Here is a 26,987-nt window from a genome sequence, read left to right as displayed (position 1 = left end):
AGGCTTATGTCGAGTTTAACAGGCTGGGTTCAGGCTTTAAAATCCCAATCTAGGGATGGGCCAGGATGGGTTGGTGGATAAATGACCCTTATGTTTGGGTTGATGAGCTGGATTTTCAAAATATAGAATAATTATCAAAATTTAAGTGGTTATCAAACATGTTTTTTTAATGGTAAGAAACACAAAAATAAATACATAAATAAATAACCGAAGAGTTAACTACTATCATTCCTTTATACTTGCCCTTTATATACTCAAACTCCCGTACCCCAAACTTCCTTTCTCATCCCCAGAAAAGCAAACGTCCACTTCTTTTTTACATGATAATTCAAAATCCTAAAATTACCAATGGTCCCCTCCATTGCCCCTCCCGCAGATTCCTCCTGTGCCTATCTCCCCCTGCCCTGTTCCCCACACCCTACACCCCCATCTCTCCCCTCTGCATCTCCCCCCTCCCCCTCACCCCACCCCACCTCACCCCGCCTCCCCATCCCGCCCCTGCCCCTGCCCCTGCCCCCGCCCTCACCCCCACCCCCGCCTTCCATCTCTCCCCTCTGCATCTCCCCCCTCCCCCCCACCCCACCCCACCCCACCTCCCCACCCCACCCCACCCCACCTCACCTCACCCTGCCCCTGCCCCTGCCCCTGCCCCCGCCCCCGCCCCCGCCCCCACCTTCCATCTCCTCAACATGCCCTCCTCCTCCCCTTCCCCTTCCCCTTCCCCTTCCCTCTCCCCTTCCCCCCTCCCTGCCCACATCTCCCTCCCCCCGGCATCTAAGTCCAAGGGTACAATTGATGCTGAAATATAATCCCTCTTGCCACTAATACGATGGTTTGAGAAGGTTCCCTCACGGCTCATGCAAGGAAGCAAATGTCAAACCAGAGGTGGGCACTAATAAAGGAGGAAGGAAAGAAAAAGTGAAGAAACTTCTAGAGAGCGGATAGAGGTGGAGTACCTCTTTTACTCCATGCCTGCATGTGGCTCACTGATATTACTCTCACCGTTGCTCTCATCATGGCCTTGGCCTCCATCGGTGACATATCCCCAAGAAGAATGACAAGATCAATGCCACCTCTGAGGAGCATTGCAGAGGCATTACCCAGAGGGAGGTAGCTGCAAGTCATTAATAGCTTGGAAATCGAGAGTTTCAAAGGGTATGTATCCCAAGGTTCATTGTGTGGTCTCGTTTCTCTATCCTCGACTGAACTTGCTTCAATTTGAGAGTTTCTTACCCATTTTATACGCTTGGATGGCATGGAGAGCGAGACTCTCCTAAAGCCGTTGGTGGGTTGCCACATGGCTATCAAGGAAGACATGGGTTCATCCTTCCTTTGCCTTTATGTGAAACCTAAAACTTCTACAGGGGAGGGAGATGCAAGCAGGAAGGAGGGAGGGAGATACTGGCCAGGGGAGATGTATGCAGAGGGTGAGAGAGGATGGGGGGCAGGGGAGATGCAGAGGGCGTGTTTTTTTTTTCCCTTTTTTTTTTTGGGGGGGGGTGTTTCAGGGGGTAATTTTGGGATTTTGAATTACCAGGGGAGAAAGAGAGGTTGAAGTTTGCTTTTCTGGGGGAATCAGAAAAGAAGTTTGGGGTAGGGGAGTTTGAGTAAGTATAGTGCAAGTATCGGGGTGCGATAGTAATTGCTCATAACCAAATGCAGTTTCTATTTCCCCCCCCCCCCGCAACTTTTTCTCTGTAAAGAAAACTGTAATTATCAAATTGGGCCTAAATATTGATTGATGTAGTAAATTTTCCTCTGTTTTGTTTAATTCGAGATGTTCAGGTTTTGAAGTTTGTTTGTGCAAAAACAGGTTGCATGGGCGAAGAAGTTGGTCGATGACTACATCTATTCACAAGCAGTATTACAGCAGAAACGTCAATAATGCCTTAGTTTTCATTTCTTGTATCTTTTTTTAATGGATGCCTTTTGTAGCTTATAACTGTTAGACAACCAAAGAAATCATCTGCTTATTGTTCAACTTTCTGAATGGTAGTTGAAAAGATTTTTGATGTCATATGTAATTGGGCATACAACAGATGTTATCACTCTAACTGTTTCTGAGAATTTTGTTGCTGATTGTAAATATTTTCCAATTTTCATGGTTTGCACTGTTTTGAATTGCAAAGCTGATCATGGGGTTAGGTTTAAATGTGTACTCTTGACAGCTATTCAATAAGCCATAGAAGACCATCTATAATTCTAAATTCCTGTGGCAAATTCCAGTTCTGTTAATTTTCAACTTACTGGTCAGTTAATATATCTTTGACTATCTAATTCAAGAGCCACTGCATAATCATGGAGTTACTAAATTTTTTGGGTGAAAATGGATGAAATTGACCGAAATGAATAGTTTGAGAGACCTATTTTGTTTTGGTTAGAGGACCGAAACCTAAATAGCCTTTCTAACATCTCTTTCTATTATGTTTGTATAGTGACAGCTGACACAACAACCACAAAACAGCGACCTGATATTTACATCTACTGATCATTATTTGAAGTTGATCTGATGAAGTGTCAACTCTACAGGCATGATAGAGGCTAAAATTTTGTCCACAAGGGCCCTTTTCATATCCAAAATTACATTCTAGCCCAAACCCAAATCCCAAACAGGGTTGGTTGGTGAAAGAAAAACAAAAATATACTGGGCAGAAAAAATCTCTGAAAATCCATTATAAAGTTAATTTGTTTTTTTTTTAAATTAATGAAAATGATTGAAAATACCAGAAAAATTTGGGTTAAATAATTGACTTTTGCTTTGGAATGTGGCATGTTACCCTAAATAGACCATACCTGGTCGTCTGGTCCATTCAGGCTGGGTTTGGCTGCATGGGAAATAAAGCAAAAGAAAGTGAAATTAAATTAAGGGAGGGATATTGCTACCAGGTTGTGTGACTATCCATCAACGTGAGGGTCAATGAGAACGTGCATGAGGACATCCAATAGAGGGTGAGATTTTTCGTGTCTGACTCATTTCGTATTTCCTGTTTTTGGGGGGACGTTGTAGTTTTAATTACCAAGAGAATAATAACGTTAACTAGTGCTGTGCCTAGCCGTGTACCTGTGCCCGGACACAAACCAGTATGAAAAGACCGATGCTGCCCCTGGAGAGGCAGAAAAGATCAGGGGCAATGCTGGTCTTTTCGCACTGGGCTGTGTCTGAGCATAGGTACATACATGCCCAAGCACAGCACTAGTAAGTGTTTCTTTTCCCAAATGCTAAATATGAAAGAAAAAAGATAAAAAGAAAATGTTATAGAAATATTTTTTCTTCTTTCTGACACCAATTTTACTTCTCCCTTTTTCTTTATTAAAAAAAAAAAATGTTACCTTATTACGTGCAGTGCATGTCTTCTACGCTGAGACAAAGGATTGTACTAAATGACTGTCACGCCCCCATGAAAAGATGAAAATCTTTAGTGGTATTGCGATCATTTTGCATAGCTCTGGACGCAAAAGCCACACACCACTGACCACACGGGCTTTGGACGCAGGGGCCACGCACCACAGGGGGCCTGTAATCGTTCTTTCTCCCAAAGGAAAACATAAATAAGTGATCTGCTTTATAAATTATCAAAACCTCCCTTCTACATAAGCACAAAAAAGGTCACCGGCCAGGGAAGCTTAATTACTAAGACGACTTTTAGGTGGATTATCAAACCTTGGTTAAAGACCAAATCCATGCATATTTACGCTTGAAAGAAGAGAGCAGCCTTTACCCGTTTTGGCATTAAGGAGGTGAAGCCGAATGATCATCTTCAGAGGGAATGTTAGAATCATTGGCTATAATGAAGCCGTTTATTTTGTTGTAGTCTTGGCTTCCTTTTGCCGCTGATTATTCTAAGCTATGATGAAGCCTCTATCTCTCTCTCTTAGAATCACCAATGGTCCAATGCACATTTCACACCGACGACTCTAATTGGCGCCTCAGGCGTCATATGAGGAAGTTTCAATCTGGTGACCGGGCTGAAATTAATTCAATTTGTTTAACACGTTTTAGTGATCTGGGCATCTGTTAGAAACTTCCCAGGAACCATGGGATTCGTGAATTTTAGCTGAATTCGTGAGTTTTTTACTCTGCAAATCCGGTTTTTGTTTGGTCATCACTATAATCCATGGATGGAACTAAAGATGGACTTTTGGGAAATGAATCTCTCTCCAGTGGAGAAGAATCCGTCTTGAGGTCGAATTTCTTCTTGGATCATATTGGGGAGGTCGTTGTGACTCTCGATTCTGATGGGTTGTCGTGGAAATTATTGGAAGCCACGAATAACGTGAGTTAAAATGTTTTATGTTGTGAAATTGGTTTCCCTTTGGCTATTTAGTGTTTTTCCCCACCCTTTTGTTAATGGCATTTATAAGACGAGGTTATGTTCGAAAAGAAATTTAGACTAATGGTGCTGGTTTTCCCCCGGCCTTAAATTTTTTGCTGATATGTGCAGTGACGTTGGGTTCTTATAAAGATTAAATTCAATTCATGGAAAATTTATTGGCTCGGGAATTTGTCTTTTCCTTTTCTTCTCACCTTCGAATCAAATGCACTCAAACAGTCAAACGTATATCCATGCATTTACATTCTACCTTGTTATTGGGGCATAATGGAACTCACTTTAGTTATTCTCTTTCTCGCTTCCCCTCCTGTCAAGAAACCGTTCAATTGTTATTAAGTTTGACAATTTTAGTGTATAGTTGTTCATTATGCAACTTAGACATGAATAACTTGCAATTATTTAGTCTATATGTCTTTCTTCTTTTTTCCTTTTTCCCCCCCTCTTGGATGGGGATTTGGTGAGTGGTGATTCATATGCTTTCATGTGGTAGTTTTTATTTGCTTAGTTTAGTTTGGGAATATATACGAGGGAAAAAAATTTGGCGAGGGGAAGATGCATAGGTTGATGAATCATAAGTATACCATGGTAAAGTATTGGTAGAGGATTTTAGTTTTCAATATATTAGTCAACTGAATCTGGTGCCTGAGTCTTCAAATTCTCAATTCCAAAGAAATGATCTGGATTTTTTAAGCGAGTAACTACACAGTCTACACAGAAATTCTCATAGTATTTCCTCTATTGGGTTGACGGATTGCATTGGGTTAGGGCAGGTTTTCATAAATGGTCTTTTATGCTACTTACAGCTGCTTAGATAATAGTTTCTAATGGCTTTTCCATGTCTTCCAGAAGATGGATAGATCTTCATGTTGGGGTACCGAGCTTGATTCAAAATTTGAAAATGCTATCAAGTTCTCTGATGTTTACGCTTTTGAGTTCGTCAATTGGGGTTTGATTCATGAGTCAATTCTCCCGAATGCTGGAGGATACCCTATGAGTTGTGACTCTGAGGTTTTAATCCTTTCCTTTGTTGACTTTGTTCTTTATCCATTGGTAGATGACTGGTTGATTCTGGGTCTAACTGGATAAAATTCTCTTTTCTGATGCAGATGTATCGTTTTTTGGTGCATGGGTTCCAAAGATCAAGGACCCAGTGTTCTCTTTGGATCCTGGCTACTTACACCTTTGGTCACAAGGATCTGCAGTTATGCCAAACATGGGTGAATCGAATTAATGCATCTATGGAAATGCAAGTCGACAGACCCAAGAGCCTTTTGGTACGTTTAATTATTGATTCGATGTATGGTTTTCTTGGTTTATTTGCAAGATAAAGTTATTAGCTATATATTATTTGAGTCACTTCCTCATTGGCTAGGTTTTTGTTCATCCATTGAGTGGGAAAAGGAATGGATGCAGAACTTGGGAAACTGTGGCTCCTATATTTTCTCGTGCTAAAGTGAAAACGAAGGTAATTTCTGGGCACATTAAACAGGGCTTTTTCCAGATCCTTCTTCTGAAATTATGTCAGACCATTATGTGAATGGGATGCATACACTCAAAACAATGAGTTCCAGTAGCATATTTTGGGGGCTTCTATTTCTCTTATCAATATAGGGCGTACCCAGTGCACGAGGCTTCCGCTACTGCGGGATCTGGGGAGGGTCATAATGTACGCAGCCTTACCCCTACTTTCGCAGAGAGGCTGTTTCCAGACTCGAACCCGTGACCACTTGGTCACAATGGAGCAACCTTACTGTTGCAACAAGGCCCGTCCTCTATCAATCAAATAGAGGAGCAACATTGATTAGGTAATTATCAATCAAATGCTAATTTATGTAAGATGAGTTTTATATATGTGATGGTGACAGAGGTGCTCTATTATGGAAGACAGTCGAAGCAAAATACTGCTATACTCATCCTGGGATCCCCTACCTGTGGAATACATAACTTTTTATCTGTCTGTCTAAATGTTAGACCAGCCAAAACGCTCACCATATCAATGATCCTACTTCCTACCATCTGACCAAAGCTTTCATGACAGATTTTCCTGATGATTGTGATTCTGAACCTTCAGAAAGTTAGGTGGCCTTTTTGAGGATGAATTCTTGATTCCAAGCTCTAGAGCTCTTTGCAGCTGGGAACGCTAGGAACACCCTGAATGCTTCTGAGGAGTATTCTCAAAGAGCTACTAAGTTTATCTACAGCCTGTCTCATAAGAACAGTCATTCCTAACCAGTGAATCAAAGGCTTTCATTCACATTAAGATCTGACATGATCTCATTGACAGATTACAGTAGGGACTTATTAGGAATTTTGTTACTTTTGGCATGTGGTAAATACAGGATTGACACCATTAGATGGTTCAGAACTTCTAATTGTGCTCCTCTATGTCAAGCCCATTACGTACTGTGATGCTTTTCATTTATCATGCGCTAAGCAGTTTCAATCAACCTACCTGCACAAAGAAAAAAAGTTCATGAAACATGATTATTTTTTTTTCCATTGGAAGTTGATATATCAGCTCATTATAATGCAGATAAACTAGCCTAGGTGGGTGTAGTTAGGCACCTAGGCCTATGGTATGTTATGGACTTTCTATTGTATTGTAATTTTTAATTTGTGGGTAATGGACCTCTTTATCTATATTATTCATATTGTTGTTTTTGTATTCTTCATTTTTTTCTCCGGTGGAGTTTGTAGTATGCTTTTTATATGTTCTTCTCCTTCACTTAAACAGTGAAACCTATTTATTTATCCAACAGAAGGAAGCAGTGTTATTTTTAAATTCAGTGGTTGTGCTTTGTGATGAACTTCTAAGTTGGTGAAAATGTATACATATCAATTGAGTAGAAAAAGGAAAATAATTGTTCCCATTTTGAGTGATATGTTCAATAATATTCAGGTTAATAATCGTACTCAACCTTCTTGATTAGGTAATTGTTACAGAGAGGGCAGGCCATGCATTTGATGTGATGTTATCGATCAAAGATGAGGAACTGAAGTCCTATGATGGTGTTGTTGCTGTAGTAAGTAATTAGCTTTTATTGACATGTTTCTTCTTTTGTTTCAGTTCTCATAATATTGGCTTGTTTTTTTGTTTATCAAACCATATGTTCTTATCAAGCTAGGTCCAGAGGAAGTACTTCATAAACTCACATAAGATAGGTTAGAATTCAAAGTGGGATTTCTGGGGGCAGCTATCAAATAGGAAAATAACTTCATTATCCAAGTCTGATTATCAACACTGGTCGACTAGTACCTCAACTCAAAGAGACTCTCAATAGAGAAAAGATTCAACAGACTTTTTTCATTGAATCCCCATTTGATTTATGTTTTTCTTCTTTCTTCTTTGAGCAGAATAAATGATTGTAGGATACTAGAATTACCAAATGGACAGGTTGTTTGCAAATGCCCATGGAGTTTGTCGAAGGTAGAGGAATAGGTTGTGCCCATATTGCACTTGACAATTTTAAGAAAGGTAGTTGTAAGGTTTAATGATGGGACTAACTTATTTAACGAGGTCATGTTTAAATTTTTGTAAGCTTAGATAAATTTAATTTTTTTTTCTTCTGACTTGCTGGGCTGTGCCTTTTCCTCTTGTTTTCATCTTTCATTTGTCCTTTATTTCCCTTGTCATTTTTCATTTTTGTTCTCTTACCTCTGTCCCCATCTCATCATTCTTTTTTTCCTACATTGTTTTGTTTGGATCCATGTAGCCGACCCCATTAAGTTGGGAACTTGGGATAAGGCTGCGTTTGTTGTAAAATAATTCAATACCAAAGGAGAAAAGAACAATACAAAGAGTAAGTCCTTGCCATTACAAGGGAGGAGAAGAGGCAAGGGCTTGAAGGTGAGAAAGGGGGAGACCCAAAGCATTTGTGATTAGCCTATTACGAGGCGTATCAGCACACTTAACAGGGGAAGCAAGAACCTTAGAGTTTAAATCAAATAAAATCAGATCCCAAATCTGGTGAAAGGATCTGGACCTGGAGGACCATCTTCTAAGGTTGCACTCAAGCCAAATATGGTAGATGGCGGCTCCAAAAGCAAGCTTACCAACCGAGTCACAACAAGAGTTACCCGCTGATGTAGATCAAAGTTCCATGTGTAGCCCCAGGAGCAAGGCTCCAAAACCAGCCCAGTATTGTTGTGGGAGGCAGCCTGGTCTGATGATGTGGCAAGTTTTTGTTGGTTCGGTGGAGCATCACATAAGGCAGCCCAAGTCCAGATTGCATGGAGAAACATGAAGAAGAAAAGACCAAAACACTGTTCATGTAACTGTTCACATGAACAGTGTCTCAGCCTATACTCCCTGCAGCTATTTTAGATAGATTTCTAATTAGGATATAATTCTGTTAGTTGATGTAATTAGAGTTAGAGATAATTTAGGATTTTTCCTTTAATGCAGTAAAGACTAAAGAGGAGGTATTTACTCAGATTTGATGGGCCCGTGATAGCTTGCATGGAGTACTTTGAATACAAAAAGGTTGCTGCCTTGTGTGGGGTTTTAGAAGTTTATTATTTTAGTTATTTTCTAGATTAGGAATAGGAGTTTTATTTTAATTGGACTTTTGTTTTTGAGATATTTCTAGAAGAACCTAGGATGTAATCAGTTGGAATTATAAATAAAGGAATAGGCTGATAACCAGCCAAGTCGAGTTGAGAAAAAGAATGAGCTTGGTTAAAGCCATTAATGGGTGTGACAGACAGGTTTGGTGAGAGGCCGTGGGTGAGAGACCCGGGAGAGAGTGAGAGACTCGATCCAATCCTATCCTTCTTTTCTATTTTCTATTTCTTCTTTGTTTCTTTTTCATCAATTTCATTGTGTGATCTGCTACAAGTTCTTCAATTTTTGCCTAATATTTTGAAGACCAATTCAGCATTAAACTTTATTCAAGAAGATCCTGCCTGGGGCTAGGTCCTTCGTGATCCAGCCTTACATTACCCACAAAGGTCATATCCACCCAGATCCATTCTCTCTCTAAGGGCAGGATCCTTCTTCTGTGGGGCCAACATTTTGCCAGGCCGCCTTGCCAGACTGAGGAGGAGAAGGGGCAGTTGAAGAACAGATGATCCACATCTTCAGTAGCCTTTCCAACAAAGGCAGCAGAGGGGGGGAGACTGAAATCTGTTTGTGAATGAGGAAAGCTTGAGTCAGGGGACAGAGAAAAAACACCCTCCATACAGTGAAATTATGGTGCGGGATATGCTTCTTGAACCAGATCAGATGGCGCCAAGTTTTTATAGAATCCCGATTCCCGAGCCCTAATAAGGTCCCAAGACGACTTGGTATTGGAGAGTCCCGATGGGGAAGCTAACCACAAGACAATGTCATCCCCACCTCAGGCTCTTCTGGGAATACTCGGCAGAGCATTCCAAACAACAAACAGTGAGGAGGAAGGGAGGTGGGTGAGGCCAGGCATCATGCTGAATAATATCCAAGATCATGTCTAGTTTGCCAAAACCAGAAATGTAGATAGCTCTAGCGCCAACCAAGTGAAGGAGAACTCCGTGGGGATGCCAATCGTCAAGCCAGAATCTTATAGGGGAACTGTCATCATACATAGATTTGTTAACTCCTAAGGCAAGATGTTTGAGCTGCAGGATCTTTCTCCGGACCCAGGATGCGTCTGAGATAGCAGAGGCAGTCCAAATGGAGTCAGTACGGAGAAGGCGGGTGACGGGTGTAGATCCAATCAACCCAAATACCCTTCTTTTTAGCCGCTAGTTTCCAAATTAATTTGAGAATACCCGCGTGATTGACATCTTTAATTCTTCTCAAACCAAGGCCTCCTGCTGCTCTAACTCTCTAAGGAGACAAACAACATCCCAACTAACAGGATGAAGAAATCTTGTAGCATGGCATCATAACCTATCCAAAGAAAGGCACACACGAGGGATTCCATCTTTGGAATAGTGGATTGAGACGGCCCAAAAATGCCAGATCAATAGATATAGGATGACTGGAGAACAAATCTAATCAACTCAAGGCGGCTGCCATAAGATCTGAGCTTACCCTTCTAGAGCTGAAGCTTCTTGCATAAGAGATCCAGCATGGGAGAGCTAAGGGTGTCAATCTGGAACCGTAACCGTATACCGAAACCGAAACCGCCCGGGTAAAACCGTACCAAACCGCACCGTTGCAAAAACGGTACGGTACGGTATGGTCAAACGGTATTGACCACGGTACGGTACGGTAACGGTTTTTACGGTCATACCGTCGGTATGTACCGAAACCGTACCGTTTTACCGTAACCGTATCATTTTTGAAATCGTACCGTTTTCGTACCGTATGCATACCGTTTTTGCACCGTATATATACCGTTTTCATATTCATACCGTTTATAAGAATCAAATTTATACCGTTTTTTGTATCGTACATATACCATTTTCATACCGTACCAAAACCGTACCGTATATATACCGTTTTCATACCGTACCGAAACCGTACCGTAGTGGTACGGTTGCGGTATTGAAAATAGGGTTCTTAAACGGTACGGTACGGTATCGGTATTGGGTACCTATTTTTGGTACCGTACCGAAACCGTACCGTATTACCGAAACCGTACCATTTTACAAGCCTAGGGAGAGCAAGGGTTAGCAGTCGACCTGGAGGGAATCAACAAAAAGTCCAAATACTTGACTGGGAGGCGGCCTAAGAGAACCCAGTCAACTTCCCTCAGAGCGGACCTAAGATCATCGCAGAACCCAATCAGGAACAAAAGGGATTTGGAGTGGCTAATGTGAAGGCCGAACATGCTCTCAAAGAGGCGCAAACAAGACACAATGGCTTCCAAAGAGGGGGAATCACCTCTCGAGAAGATCATGACATCATCGGTAAAGGAAAACCCAGTCAACTCCCTCAAAGAGGGGGACTGGGAGGTGGCCTAAGGAAAACCCAATCAACTCCCCTCAGAGCGGACCTAAGATCATCGAAGAACCCAGTCAGAAACAAGAGGGATTTGGAGTGGCTAATGTGAAGGCTGAAGATGCTCTCAAAGAGGCGCAAACAAGACACAATGGCTTCCAAAGAGGGGGAATCAGCTCTCAAGAAGATCATGGCATCATCGGTAAAGGTTGGATGGGAGAGTTTAAGGGACTTGTATTTGGACATGGGGGATTTGAGGTGAAGGTCCAGGCTAGACTGAATGTAACAAGAAAGCACTTCAAGTGCTAATTGAAAAGATAAGAGGAGAGGGGACAACATTGACGGATGCTGACGGATGCTGATAGAGGATGCAAAGAAGCCAGCTGGGCTACCATTAATGAGCACCGAGAAACGTGGGGAGGAGATGGAAATGATAGATCCAGTGAATAAAAGTAAGGGGGAAGGTCATCCGATGCATAACATTGACAATGAAATCCCAAGACAGGGAGTCAAAGGCTATGTGGATGTTTATTTTCAGGAGAGCAACAAGGGGGTAGGTGGGAGGATCGGTCAAAACCTTGACAAGATCATTAAAAAGAAGAATGTTGTCAGAGATGCTTCGAATTGGGATTAAAGCAGATTGATTGGCACTGGCAAGAAGGTTGACGACAAATTTAAGTCGGCTGGCGAGGATTGTAGCAATGAACTTGTACAATAAGTTAAAAAGGGAATAGGCTGGAATTCCGACAAAGAGGAAGCACCTTCTTTCTTAGGGATGAACAAAGGAAGGTTTGGTTGATCCCTATGACTTGGGAAAGGTTGAAAAAAAGAAGAAGCTTTGCACGGCCTTAATGAGATCAGATTTTATTATATCCCAGGAGGAGGAGAAGAAATCCATACTGAAGCCATCGGGATTGGGGGCTTTTTTAGCCTTATGGGAGAGAATAGTAGGGAGAATTTCCTCTTCAAAAGGGATGGCATGGAGGGAGGGAAGGAGGGAAGGGGGGAACTGACATATGTACATGAACTAAACATACAATCCGCATTTTGGGTATTTAGAATCATGGTGCCAAACAGCTTGATTCAGCTTGATTCAGTGCGCCAGGATGAAGTAGAGGAAAGTTTGGTTGATCCCTATTACTTGGGAAAGGTTGAAAAAAAAAAAAGAAGCTTCGCACGGCCTTAATGAGATCAAATTTGATTATATCCCAGGAGGAGGAGAAGAAACCAACACTGAAGCCATTGGGATTGGGGGCTTTGTTAGCCTTATGGGAGAGAATAGCAGAGAGAATTTCCTCTTCAAAAGGAATGGCATGGAGGGAGGGAAGGAGGGAAGGGGGAAACTGACATATATACATGAACTAAACATACAGTCCGCATTTTGGGTATTTAGAATAATGGTGCCAAACAACTTGATTCAGTGCCAGGAATTGACATCCTTGTTAGATAGGTTCGATTGATGCAACTGGGTAATGCTAAGCACCTAGGTTCCATCAAGAAAGGAAGAAACAAGTCAGTTTTGAGAGTTGTTCTTAACTTTCTATTAGTGAAGCAACAAGAGGCAAAGATAAGGATCTGGCTGGGATTCTCAGCACAAATCTAGATGGAAGGAACTAATTTACAATGTCAAAAAATCCTCTGCTAGGTTTGGTTTGTAAGTCTCTGTCTCCTCTCTCTCTCTGATGCTGTTTTTGTAACACACCCCCCCCCACAAAAAAAAAAAAAATTTATTTTGTGGCACTTTTGTACAATGTGGAGGGGAGGGGGGGAGCTAATATTGTCAGGTTTCTCATCTTTCTTCTCTGATTGAAATTTTTTTAGTTATCCAAGGAAAAAGGAAAAAGGAAAAAGAGGTGAATATAGAATTCAAAGTGGCATTGAAGTCTTGAAGAGGGTCAGTTGGAGAAAAAGAATGGTTGAAGAATGAGTGGAACTAAAGAGGGTTAATTACGGAGCACGTTACTTTCTCGACAAATAGCTTCATATTCTTAACATTGTCTTCAGAATTCTCTTAAAGAGGGGCAATATGAGGGGGATTGTGATTTCCTCTCTCCCACCACTTCTTCTGTTGGCCTCCACTTATTTTCTCGTGCTTTGAGTTTATTGAATAGAGTGGGTACTAAATACCAATGTTGGTATTTGATCTGATTCCATTATTGAGGTGATGGCATTATGTTCCATTTTGGAAGTGATTGTTTTGTCTGATTGAATTATCATTTCTCTCAGATTCTTCCTGAATGAGACAAAGACCAATGATCAAATAGTAGTGATGAAATGGACCAATTACGAAATATGGAGTCTGTAACAGCCACTTATCCCAAAAGCTTGAGCTGTTAAGTGAGGGGCTGGGCCGCAACAATGCATATCAACACACAACACCCCCCTGCACGTGCAGGCCCACAAACACACATACTGCGCTACACGTGACACCAAGGGTGCACAATGAGTAGGGGCACAACAACACAAAACACAAATGCTTCAAACTTACCAGGGATCGAACACCTGACCTGGCTATGATACCATGTAACAACTGCTTATCCCAAAAGCCCGAGCTGTTAAGTGAGGGCGGCAACAATGTATATCAACACTCAACAACAGACTAAATGGGGCCCCTGAATAATTCAAAAATATTTGCTGTATGCAGCTTTGAAAATGTTCAAATCCAGAATCTGTTACAGAGAATGGGATGGATTCTGGAGTACCTTGTGGTTTCTCTTCCCAAATTCGTCTCATGATGTAGTAGGATTCATCAGAATATGAAAAATAAACCCAAAGAATAGTTGGTAGAAATTTAAAAATACCAGAAAATAGCAGAAACCAGCTAGGTAGAGTTGATCCAACACTTAAGCCTTAAAACAAACTTTTCTCCAAAAAACTAGACTCTTCCCCAACTCTAAATATCCTAGTTTCCTAATTTTCTCTGGTCTGTGATTCATTGAAGAATAAATGTTACTGTAGAGTTTGTTTATCAACAAATTAAAATTTTTTTTTTGGAGGGAATTGTCGTAGTCAATCAGGGCTATCTGCAGGCTGAAAATTGCAAATGGCAGGAGCACTTTAATTAATTACAAATATCTTCACCTACTGATAATATTACTTACAAATGATTGGAAATATGAATTGATCCAACTGATGTGAAGCCAAATTTAGATTTAGAAGACAGGTTAAAGGCATAAATTTTCGTTTATATAATCTGTGTTTTCCAACAGGCTAAGTACTTTTTTTAGGTGGGCTGTACTGCATACTTCCTTTACTTTGATGACCTATTGATATATGTGGTTCCAGGGTGGTGATGGTTTCTTCAATGAAATTCTGAATGGTTTACTCTCTCCAAGGCATAAGGCTCCTTACCCACCAGCACCTACAGATTTTGTGCATATGGCTGGGAATAGTGAGAGCAATCTCGTCCATCATTCTAATGAAACTACCTCTGAGAGTTCTCATCAAAACGAACCTCTTCTTTTAAGTTCCGAACCTAGTAGCTCGGGCTTCTCAAACATCAGTATGTCCTATGGTAACTATAACTCTCTGCAAGTTTAGCTCTATATTTGATGCCAGAAATAATAGGTGGAGACCTGATATGTCACTGCATTTTTCTGAAATTGCAGGATCTGATGGTGGGTCTAGCAATAGAGGTTATATTCTGTAACTTTGTTTGCTCTGTGTGTATGTGTGTGTTGTTATACATATAAATGAAAAGTATATGATTTTTCCTTTCTTAAAAAGTTTATTTATAGAAATACTAAAATACATATTTCGTAACACTTGACTGACTTGCTAAAGTTTCTGTTATCTTGCAATTCATGCAGATCAAGATACTATATTGTCCTTCCCAAATGAACGATTTAGACTTGGAATTATTCCTGCAGGTTCAACTGATGCCATTGTGATATGGTATTTTCTTGCTTTTCTTGTTTTCTGTGATATTTCTCTCAAGCATATAGTTTGTTTTTTCTTTTTTGTATCCAATGTCGTCCCGAGGAGAGTTGTTTCTCTACTTATTATTGATTATTTCAATACTTTACTTGGGTAATCTGTTAATGTTGTTGTTTCTGTCTGTTATGATATTATGATCATTACTTAATGAATGAAGGGATCTTATAAGGCTCAGGATGAAGGAACCAAGGGTAAATATAGAGTGTCTACAATCTAAGGCATGAGCCTATAGAAGAAAAAGAAACCTTTCTATATTTGAATCTATAGGAACAGAGTATGCATACTGAAACTTTATTAGGAGTTCTCAATATTTTGTTTAAATTTGAGACCTAAGTTAGATGGCCAGGTAATATTCAAAAGCAAGGTTCTAAATCTCGGTTTCGAGGTCGGTTTCAGTGAGGCCCAAAATTGAGACGTGCCGGATCTCGTTTTGAGGTTTCGATATGGGGTTTCGACCCTGGCCTTTTTGGGCTGAGACCCAAGATCGAAACTTGAGTTTCGGCCAGGTCCGAAATCGAGACACCTTGGAGATTTCGGTCAGTTTCAACCGAGATTTAGTTCCATGTTTAAAAACAACATTTTCTAATATCCAGGCTTGCATTATCCAAAAGGGGAGAGTTTGAGGATAATGTCAGGCATTAAGTTCAGTTTCCTGAAGTAGAGTAGTGCAACCCTGGGTTTCAAAACCTTGCTTTTGGGTAGTTATGGGCCTACTCCGAGTTATAGAAGCTCAAATGATATAGAGACTAGCAATTTTTTAAATTCTGGAACAGTTTAGGACCCTTTTTGGTGCAAGAAAAGGAGTCTGGAACATAAAGTAATTAGATGCAAAGCGAAAGGCCGAATCTGGAATTTCAGAAAAGATAGGAATAAAACAAAGACAACTTAAGAAAGAGAGGACTTCTATAAAATTTCAAGGTCCTGACCTTGTATGCAAATAAGAAATCTTAGTGTCTTCTTCTTCCTCCCGCTAAAACAAATGGTATTCACAGTAAACAAACGGTGAGAGCTTACTCATTTTAACTTTGTTCAGCCTGAGATTGCAGGCTAAGAATCCTCATCCACAGCCCTCATGGATCTAACCAATGGACACCCAAAATAATAAGCTAGAAGATAATATTAAATGACTGAACATGTTTCAGGCGGACAACTCCAAGACAGATCTGAACTGAACTAAAGATTTGACAGACCAGGAAAAGCATTAACTCGAATGTTGCAGGCAGAATTGCGCTTAGGTAAGGAACTCACGTGCTCAGTTTCAGGAGGAAAGAAGAGGAATTGATAGGGTCGACCCAATCCGTTTGTCCTGTAAGTACCACCCAAATTGGAAAGTTGAACCAGAAAAGAGCAAGGTGTTTTAACAGATAAAAAGAAGAACAAGAAGGAGAAACAGAAACAGGAATAAAGAATGAAATTGGTAAATAACATAACAGAAACTTAAGGAGGGAAAGAAGGAAGACACACCTACGATGATGTATTGTGAGCAGACAAGTAGGAGGGGTAGATGACATCCAAGTTCCTCCCAGTCTACGCAGTGCACCAAAGCACAATAGCACACTCATAAAAAAACTCAATATTTCTATTCTTATATCTCTATGGATTATATCTCATAAATAAAAGAATAAGCAAAAGACTCCTACTGTAACTTGAAACCAATTTGGACTTTATCACTAGCTCCTGCTTATCGACCGCTAGCAGAATTAAATATTCGATATCAAATTACAAACATACCTCTAATAAAATAAATTCCCTACCAATCCTATTGGGCCAAAATTCTCCTGATTTGGATCTGGTTTTTCTTGGTCTGGGTTTCCAGATCAGGTCATGCCGATTGAGCCGCATACATGCAAATGTATCAATTAATGCTACCCCAGGTTCCAAAACCCTGCTTTTGGGTTGCTATAGGTTCACTCCGAGTGATAGAAACTCAAATCATTAAGATAATGGCAATGTTATAAATTATGGAACAATTTAGGGCCCCTTTTACGTGAAGCACTGTATCTTAGTTCGTCTTCGAGGTAGGTCTGTCAGTACTACCATGCCCATGAGGTGGAGTATAAGTTTGGTTTGGCTGTGAAGATGCCATAGAAGAACTGCTGACCTGTGGCTTGCTGAAGGACTTCTCTGGTTGAGAATGATGGTTTTTTTTTTATATTTAATTTTTAGTTGAGAATGAGAATGATGCTTACTCATGGTATCTCGTTTAGAGGAAGTGTTTGGAAGCTCCTCTGATAATGCACCTTCTTGGGGATGAATTATGTGCTATCAAGGGACTGTGAGTTGGCTCCCATCAGAGGGCTTAGTTGCTTTATGGGTTGCTTTCAAACCAAGCAACTAAGAACAGACACTAGGTCTCCAATAAGTTTCAGGATTGATTCTAGCAATTATACTCCAACAGAGGTTCACTTTGAGGCCTAGTATCTTCTCCAAAGAATTTGATAATACCTCCTAGGTAGAAATCAGAATTGGCCCGAGCTTACAGTGTAGCAGGAGTAATCTCTTTTTAGATTAATTATATGTGGTTTTTCTTTCATGATGCCATTTATCCTCTTTCTTCTTCTTATTTTCTCTCTCTCTTCTAATTTAGTTATTATGAGGCTGTAAAACTTTAGGTTAGTGAGTTCTTAAATACAACTATCTAATCTCCTGTCTCAAGAGTGGGCAGGAGAATGGGGAGAAACAAGAATAGACCTGGCCCAGCTTTAATATAATTTTCTTGATGTTGGAGGTCTACAAAAATCTGTTTTTCTTTATGCACAATGAATGCCATTTACTGAAATTTCTTCTGCTACTGAAAGCTTTGGACAACAAAATCTTTGTTTTTGATCAAACTGTGCAGGTTTTATAAGACAATCTCGGATCGATATTACTTTTTGTAGATTTGGCCTCATTTTTGTAAGCAAGATTCTGTTGATTTTCTTTGTAGTACTACTGGAACTCGAGATCCCATAACATCTGCCTTGCACATTGTCCTTGGTAAAAGGATACGCTTTGATATAGCTCAAGTTGTCAGATGGAAAACAAGTATCTTGTCAAAGGAGGCACCTTATGTACGCTACGCGGCTTCTTTTGCTGGGTAACTCTCTTGACCTGTTGACATTTTCAGCTTTGTTTTTAGGTCAGCCTGTCTTGACACTTAATTTTCCATCTCTAACACTTGTCTCTGTGACTAAGTTGCTTAAAGAAAAACTGTATTAAAGTCTCTTGAACAGATTAATAGCTCCCATCTAAAGTGTTTGACGATTGACAGCTTGAACTTTTACTTTGTCTACTCTTCCAATATGGTTTAAGTTAATGACTATAATTTCTCAGTCCTGACAAGGAGCTGCTCTGTTGCTCCAGGACACCGGGCCTCATTTCAGGCTTTTGTACTGTTATCATCTTCAACTAATACTAGTATCAAGGATGAGAATGCTCTCTAATTTCTTTTTTTGGATGAATAATGCTCTCTAATTTCATTATGGAAGAATCCGAGATTTTTAACTAAACAATTAGAAACCAAAGATTGAGGAGCAAAGTCACTCAGATTAGGGCTATTATTGAAAAAAAATTAAATTCACTTGAACATCATAGATTAGTTATAATCGTGTTATCTTGTGTTTTACATGTACTTATGCAGTTTAGTTGTTTTACTTCTGGGATGCCATTTGTTAATTTAACTGTCCCTCTATTGCCAGATATGGATTCTATGGAGATGTCATCAAGGAGAGTGAAAATTACCGCTGGATGGGCCCCAAACGCTATGATTATGCAGGAACAAAGGTGTTTTTAAAGCACAGGTATTATTTCTCATGAAAGTTTATGCTCAACTTTTCTGAGCACATCCCTAATACAGAAAACCTTTTGAGTTGGCTCGTTCTAAAATCATTTTGTGAGAACATTGTGCTGAGACAAAATAAACTGTGTCGAAGTCATCCTAAAGATTGGTGAACTTGGTTTGAATTGAATGTTTCAATCAAAGCTCTTTAGGACTCAAGTGGGAAACAACCAAAGCAAGAATGCAATAAGTATTTTAGCTTTGTTTACCTTAATATATTTATTACTAACCATCACCAGCATTTCTGGAAAGAACTCATATACAGACTCAGTTTGAAAAACTTTCCTTCTGGAAGTGGTTCTTCTATGTTCTTGTCTGTGGAGATGATTCAGTTCCAAACTCTTTTGAGTTGATTTCTTATGTTTCTGATTATCGAAATCATGCCTTTCCTTTCTTCAGGTCATATGGGGCTGACATAAGATTTTTAGAAGTTAAAGCAGAAAAAGTAAATGCAATTCCTGTCAAAGGTCTTCAAGGTAGTGGGACAAGATCACTGGGGGTTCCACAGAAAAGACCTGAAAGACTGCTCTGCCATGTTAATTGTAGTGTTTGTACCGAGTCCGTGAAGCCAACACAAATGACCACAAAAAGTCCCACAGAGACAGATTACACAATTCCCAAAGACTCAAGGTGGCTGCAATCCAAGGGGCGTTTCCTTAGTGTAGGTGCAGCAGTCATCTCCTGTCGCAATGAAAGAGCTCCTAATGGTTTGGTGGCTGATGCTCATCTTGCAGATGGTTTTTTGCATCTCATACTAATTAAAGAGTGCCCTCGCACATTTTATTTATGGTAATTGGAAAGACTTCTCTGTCATTCTTTTGATTTTTGTTTTCATTATTGCTGTGTCCAAAAGTTTATTAATCTTGTGTTTTTATGAACATGCATGAATATTGTGGATATTGTAGACTTGTTTCTGCTAACTTCTGTTAGATGCCATAAATTGTTTATCATAATTTAATCTTTGTAAAAAAGGACACTTGACTTGTGAATTGGCTGCCTCAAAGACAATGTATTTAGGTAGAAGATGCGTGCCACACCTTAATCCACCAGCCTTTTCATCATGCGCATCACCTTATTTCATGCACGTTCTCTTTATATTGAGCACCTACATGAATGAAAATGCTTGAATTGTATCCCATAATAAATGAAATAAAATATATGCACTTGCCTGCATTTTGGGTTTTCAAAAAGTTATGGTGACAGACATGTGTTTTCTGTTATTAAAAATCAGTTTCATTTCTTGTTTCTTGTTCCATCTGCTTTTATTACTCCAGTTATCCTTGTGTTCTTTGTCATTTAATTACTCTATCCGTAAAGTTCTCCAGGCGAAAAAAACATTAGACTCCATCTTCTGAAACCAATACTTTTGATGTAATTTGACGTACAATAATTTCTATATGCCTATTATGGATCTGCCCCCCCCGGGATCGTATATGCTTTCAGCGAATTTTTCATATTCAAATGTAACATCCTTTTAACAAGAGTTAATGTCTACAGGCACCTTACACAACTTGCAAGGAAAGATGGTAGCCCCTTGAACTTCAAGTTTGTGGAGCATCATAAAGTATTTTCCGTCATCTCTCATCTTCTCCTCTTTTACCTACAACATAATTGTAACTGTTTGCATTTTTTCTATGATAGACGCCAGCCTTCACATTTATGTCTTTTGGTGATGAGAGTGTCTGGAATTTGGATGGTGAGCTCCTCCAAGCACATCAACTCTCAGCACAAGTTTTTAGAGGTCTTGTTAGTTTATTTGCATCTGGCCCTGAAGTTTAAAGATGCAAGCAGCTTCAAACAGGGTTAATAGTAAGAATCTTTTCTGAACCCCTTGTTTCTGACATTTCATGACAGTTGCGTTGTGCAATCTGGTATTTTTGGGTCAAAGAATAGTTTATTTTTATAAAATGATGTTGGATCAGCCTTACACTCTCCCTTTACGAATAAAGACATGAAGATTGATTGCAAAAATATTTTTTCAAAGGTTTCAAGTCAGCTGGCATAAAAATGCACTTTGAAGGATAATTACAATGTACATTCAAGGTATACCTAGAGATAAAACAATCAGAATTAGATTAGCTTCTTCAAAGATTGATTTATGTCAGTCTCAAACTGATGCATGACAATGATTATCTGGAATAGAAATTTTTACAACCAAAATATTTGCCAAATGGATTTGATTTGAATTCAGAAACTCCAGTTTGCATTGGGTTCTCATGCTTGACCCATTCTATGTCTGTTTGCATGTGCACAATCATTCTATGTCTGTTTATGGCTTAATGTGACCACAGCACCGATGATGCTGCTAATGCAATAATGGTTCCTTGCTTTCCATGCACTATGTTGCAGCATTATAACAGGAAAACCTTGTCATTTTGGGAATTCAAAAACTTTCAAGTTTTATTAAGAAATTCTTTATAGGATGGTGTTTTGAATATCCAGCACCCTGACACAGGTATTTTTCTGCAGTGTCCCAGGTTGAAGCCCATTTTTATCTAACAGGAATGTGAATGAATCCAGGGAAATTATAGTCATCAAGTATAATGGTGTCTACGGTGTCAAACAAGCTATAAACGATGTAATTATTTTAGCAATCAGAGCTCAAGCTAGTGTAGCCATTGAGAGAGCATCTGAATTCATAAACTCTTCTCAGCATTAGTAAGTCAGAGATGGACAAAAGCTGGCAAGAAGGAACTGATACTGGCAATTTCATAGCTGCAGTAAAGATATCTTATGCAACTTCAAGGGAGATTCAATAAGGATGGTCTCCTTCCTGGAGGCAGTTAGCACCTGCATTAGCCTCTACAAGAATCTGCTGATTGAATAAGAAGTGCAGTCATAATCAAAGCAAGTTTTGTAATGTACCACAAAATTTTTTTTTTCCTCCCTTTTTGGCAGGTGCAGCCCTCCTTTGAAGATATGCATCTGTTATGTAGTTAATTTGGACATACTGCCTTCTCTTGTCAATCCAGTTTGCATAATCAGGTGGTTCATGTACTTTACAGAGCAACTTTAACAACTTTAATGTATCATTCTGTACAATGAAGTTAATGTCACTGAGATTATTAGGGAAAATTTACATGTACCTCCCCTAGGTAAGGCCTAATTACAGATCTACTCATGAGTTTTGGATATTTACACATACCTCCCTTCATTTGAAATTCCTGTTTTTGATTTTTCCCTCCAATGCCCATAAATTAAGTGGTAGTACAACATATTAGAAGATCAAAATCCCGTGGATTAAAAAATTATCTTTTTGTGATGAGTGAAAGGAAACTCACTCCATATATATTTTTTATTTTTCCCTCCGGCCCACTTTAGAGGCAATTTTAGGGTTGCACCGTTTAGAGTCCATTTAAAGACCGTCTAGAGTTAAACAGACTCATAGCCTGGTTAAGCTCCAGCTAAAGCTCGATGCTAGTACCCGATCATAACTATAGGACCCTTGGCTTGCACTCATTTTTTACAACTTCACCAATAAATAGAAGAGACAGAATACATGAAACTATTAAAAGAGAGAGAAAAAGGGAAAATTTTCACCAAGAACCTTAAAGAGACATGGAAGAACTTCAAAAAATTAATTAGGCTTTATATTTAGGCTGGCTTAGCTTACAATCTTGTTGGATTTGCTTATTCAATTAAATAATTCGAGATAAAATGTTTGTTATTCTTTCTATAATTAATGAAACCCACACATTTTCCAATCGAATATGGGTATTTATAATAACAATTTGGCTCATATATTTTTAACATTTTATAGAATTTTTTTCACAGACAATTATCAGAGAAATGATATATTGAGTAATTTGACATTATGGATAACAACCCAAAACCTTAATTAGAGTTTTAACAAAATAAAACTCGGTTTCATGAGTTGCAGATTAGCCCAGCTGGGTTTGCATTTTCCACTTCCAATCTGGATCAAATAACCATCTTTTGTGACCTAAGATAATAATTTCAGCTCTCTTAATTTATTGTTGGATTAATGATCAAGAGAAAAACCCATGCATCTAAGTGAACTAGCAAGAGGCCAAAGTAGCAGTAAAACCTAATTTCTCCTAGACAAAAAGGCCATCTTTTGGTTCTTTGTCCCTCATGTGATCCCTCACGCCAAGGTACATGGAAGTGGATGCAATGATCACCTTGTCCCCCTGCACAGACTGTCCATGTACCTTGATGCAGGCTGCGCTGCGGCACAGAGAACATTCTCCCTTTTCCAAAACAGTTAAAGTTAATGTTTGACTATAGACTCATACCATTAAAGGGTTAAAGCTAGCTCTTACAAAACGCATGAACCCCCCAATATATTATTCAGAAAAATTAAGGAGAATTAAAGAATGTGACACTCTTTTCTTTCTTGTTCGAAATTGGACTAGTTACTATAGTAAATTACAACAATGCCATTACTTCAAAATGAAAAGCATATGTAATAGTAGTTTTTATATTCCAATTTGGGTTCATTGATAAGGTGCAATTTGGTAATTTTAATGAAAGAAGTGGGTCAAGTGGAGACTTTAAAAGTTGTCCTCTCTTCTCTTCTCTTTACACTTCACTCTACAAATTAATATCACACGCTTTTCATTCCACTCTCTACTCCAACAAGAAACCAAGCAATCCACCTTCTCTTCCCTCCTCTCCTTTCATCTCCTTCACAATTTCGACTAGTTGCTTCTCTACTTCGTCGTAACTTGGTGAGCCGTAAAGCCGAACTAGAGAAGCACCTCATCAAAATTGTGAAGAGTAAAACCCAATTAGAGAAGCAGCTCCTCGGGATCTGCAAAGAAGAAGAGGAAAGAGAAGTGACAGAAGAAGCTGCAAAGACTCTCCGGAGTTTGGCGCATGAGAACCAAGGAATGTAACTGAAGCTCTGAAAGGACTTCTTAAAATTTGATAGGTGGATGGTGTGAGATCTCTACTTAATATTAATCAGTTTCTTTTGGGGTTATTGAGAAGATGGCCAATGATGTGCTTCGAAGTAGAACCGTAGGAACAAAGGGTTGAATAAGGTGTTCTCTGTAGATTTCCAATTTGAAGTTCTAATTGGTCGGCAACATACCAGTGTGGGTGTATTTTTTTTTTTTTTTTTTTTGTCTCTCCTTTTTTGTTGCCTTAAATAATAGTTGTTTTTCTTCTGATCTTTTGATATTTGAAGTGAAGATTTTCAAATCAGATTAACGTTTTAGTCTGCATTAAAAAACTGAAAATTTTGAATTGAAGAGTCCAAATCTAATTTGAATTGGTAAAACTTGGATACAAACTCCCAAATTGGCCCTCTTTGCATGCGTAGTTAAGCTAACTCTGTCACTGATGATGATGAGAATTGAGAATAAAAAATTTGTGATTAAGTTTAAACAACATTTCAGTGTAACATAAATCATTCCCTTTGAAACATATGAAATAGAACAAGATGATGCAGAGATTTAAGATGGTTTACACACCAATGCGATGTGCTACATTTACGGGCGAAACTGAAGAAGTTTCTCTATGTAATGGAAGAAGATACAAGTAGAGATCTCACAAGAAACACCTAAAGCGACTCTCCTAACTCTTACCCATATACCTAAAGACAAAAAATCCCCAAATTTCACTCTCTATACTACAAGACAGGTAAACTATATAAATACTCTTGTAAACAGGTCAATCCATCAGGTCGGATCGTACCGGCCCAAGTCCTCTGTTACCATCACAGGTCTAAGAAAATAAATCTAATTTGAATCGCCACCAAAAAATGTCGCAATAAGTCAATCTTCAAAACGGATACAAGAATGCGAGACACACATAAATAACATAATCTAATTGTATTGACTGGTTTTGGAGATTAGTGATTACTATGATGACTACAACATAGAAAAAATGATATATGCAATAATACTGGTTGATTTTTTACTATGGTCGACCGGACTATATAAAATTTATCTGGTTGGCCTAAAAATCTGTCACATGGTTTTGATGTGTGGGCCCAAAAGTTGTAGACAAATGGACAACAAGGTTGCTAGCTACCCACTTGTCAAGTTTCAGAGCAAATGGAACCAAACAGCCAAATGCCAAAATATAGCTCTGAAGGAGAAACTACAACATGAGATCGAGTGCATATGCCAATACGTGGACAATTGAAAAGAGGTGGGTGCATGGACATACACATGAAAAGGTCGTCCATGTGGTTAGAGGACTCCACATACATCTCTCTCAATTGCCAAAATAGGGGTTTCAAACGATCGATTCGGCTCATTAAGATCGGATTGAATCGATTTTGGTTTGAAAATGCATGAGTCCAAAACTAAACAGTTAAGAAATTTATGTTTCAGCCTAGTCCGACTTTGGGTTTTTAGTATTGGATTAATGTCGATCGATTTGTATTTCGAACTTGAACCACAATGAGATTTGACTTTCATAACTTGTAGTGAAGAAAGTTTAGATAGTTTTCTTTGATAAAGATGTGTAGTTAAAAAATGTTAACGCAAACTTGATCAAATTTGAAGTTAGTAGGCAACCAGAATTAAGTTGCACTAGAGTATTTATCAAGACTATATCATTGTAGTAAGCCCCTCGATAAATCGCGTAGAAATCTGAGTACGTACACTATTTAGTAATCCTATCCATAGAAAATTGAAGCAAATCACGATCACAATACATCATTATAGAAGTAAACCGCTAATCTGTAGCCATTGTTTTCCTTTGGCACTTAAAACCAATTTTCAACAGAAACTCACTGTAGAGAGAGTAACTTGGAGTATAGAATTTTTTTGCCATTTTTGTCAAACCTTATGAAGTTATGTTTATATATTTTATAACTGAACAAGATCTCTTACAACTATTGGCATACTATTCTCCCGGTTTGGGGGAATTTTTTTTTGGTACGACCCGGTTTGGGGGAAATTGCTTGTTAATAAAGGGAGAGGTAGCCGACTTTCATCTTTCAATGAGTATTGAGTATAAAAACAATCAATGAGCATTAGTATTATTAAATAAAATCATTTATATTAGTTTTTTGTTTTATCTTTTGTATTCGGTTCATTTTTTATCTGAATATCGGTCGATTTTGTGCGGTCTGATTTTTAGTCGATTCTGTCATACCCTAGTCCAAAATCTGGTTCAATTTGATCTGTGTTTTTTTAATCGGTTTGATTGGTTCAAGTTAGGTTTTGACACCCCTAGTCCAATCTAAGCAAGGAAATTAAATTGCTCAAACTCTAATTCAAAGTTTAATAAAATTACTAAAATACCATTAAATGGATATGAATGTAAATACAAAATGACATGGTTGTATTGTACATTTGTACCCATAAGATGCACTTGCCTGGTCCTCCATCACATGACTAACCCATTTCTCTCTCTCTCTCTCTCTCTCGCTTTCACAGTTTGGAAACGGGTGGATCGAATGGGACGTGAAACCATCGTTGGACCATCCGAACACCCATTTTTTGGAATATTCTAACCTTAGTCTCTCCCTTGTTGGTACTACTGTCAAGATAATCATGGGTACCTACAACCAAGTGTCAATTGTATTTTGACCCAAAACGTCTGATTTTACTCCTTTAATAAGAGAGAGAAAATCCTCGATGAGATGTCTCAGTGCATGCAATCATGGTTTTAGTGCACAGTATTGGAATGGGTATCCGTGACCCGCAAAATCGATATGATATCGTATCGGTATCGGCCTGGATCGATTGTATTGGACAAAAATATCCCTGAATTTCCTTTAAAAACGAGTTTTCTGATCATTTTACACCTTGTCTGTACAATGTTACCGATACAATATCAGCACGGTATCGGTATCAACAACTGGCAAAATCAATTCATATCACCCAATACGGACGATACGATACCAATACTTAGAATCATGTATGCAATGTTCCCTTTGATTTTCTTTCTGCTTTCTTTTTCTGTATCTCATCTTCTTTTTCTTTTACCTACAACATAATTGTAATTGTTTGTATTTTTTCTATGATATATAGACACCTGCGGCTAGCCTTCACATTTATGTCATTTGGTGATGAGAGTGTCTGGGATTTGGATGGTGAGCTCTTCCAAGCACATC

At 39.0% G+C, this 26,987-nt stretch overlaps 2 protein-coding genes across 10 annotated transcripts in view; both read left to right on the top strand.

The window, feature by feature from the left end:
* LOC122664366 (poly(rC)-binding protein 3-like) overlaps window positions 1-16,152 on the top strand; it is a 25,431-nt gene extending 9,279 nt beyond the window's left edge. For 2 of the 4 annotated variants that reach the window (XM_043860153.1, XM_043860151.1), the window contains exons 8-10: window positions 1,814-1,905; window positions 2,614-2,622; window positions 16,142-16,152. In XM_043860153.1, coding sequence (XP_043716088.1) covers window positions 1,814-1,885 — 72 coding nt within the window. In that variant the 3' untranslated portion in view covers window positions 1,886-1,905; window positions 2,614-2,622; window positions 16,142-16,152. Of the gene's footprint in view, window positions 1-842; window positions 1,055-1,813; window positions 1,906-2,613; window positions 2,623-7,725; window positions 7,737-16,141 lie in introns of those variants that run through there. The other 2 variants (XM_043860152.1, XM_043860155.1) reach the window with 2 other exon arrangements.
* On the top strand, window positions 3,753-26,987 carry LOC122664365 (ceramide kinase). 6 transcript variants are annotated; one of them, XM_043860149.1, is made up of 14 exons: window positions 3,754-4,274; window positions 5,178-5,339; window positions 5,438-5,605; window positions 5,704-5,796; window positions 7,262-7,354; window positions 14,482-14,698; window positions 14,805-14,813; window positions 15,006-15,090; window positions 18,059-18,208; window positions 18,810-18,911; window positions 19,349-19,738; window positions 20,447-20,513; window positions 20,591-20,751; window positions 21,419-22,005. In XM_043860149.1, exons 1-13 carry the CDS (start codon window positions 4,116-4,118, stop codon window positions 20,726-20,728), a joined length of 1,833 nt encoding a protein of 610 aa, XP_043716084.1. In that variant the 5' UTR covers window positions 3,754-4,115; the 3' UTR covers window positions 20,729-20,751; window positions 21,419-22,005. The 6 variants fall into 6 exon arrangements, with proteins under 6 accessions (XP_043716085.1, XP_043716084.1, XP_043716080.1 ...); XM_043860145.1 differs by having other exon boundaries at window positions 14,805-14,831; XM_043860147.1 differs by having other exon boundaries at window positions 14,805-14,831; window positions 21,405-22,005.

Source organism: Telopea speciosissima, chromosome 6, assembly GCF_018873765.1.
Source record: "Telopea speciosissima isolate NSW1024214 ecotype Mountain lineage chromosome 6, Tspe_v1, whole genome shotgun sequence".
Taxonomy (NCBI): Eukaryota; Viridiplantae; Streptophyta; class Magnoliopsida; order Proteales; family Proteaceae; genus Telopea; species Telopea speciosissima.
This window is presented reverse-complemented; position numbering and strand designations above follow the sequence as displayed.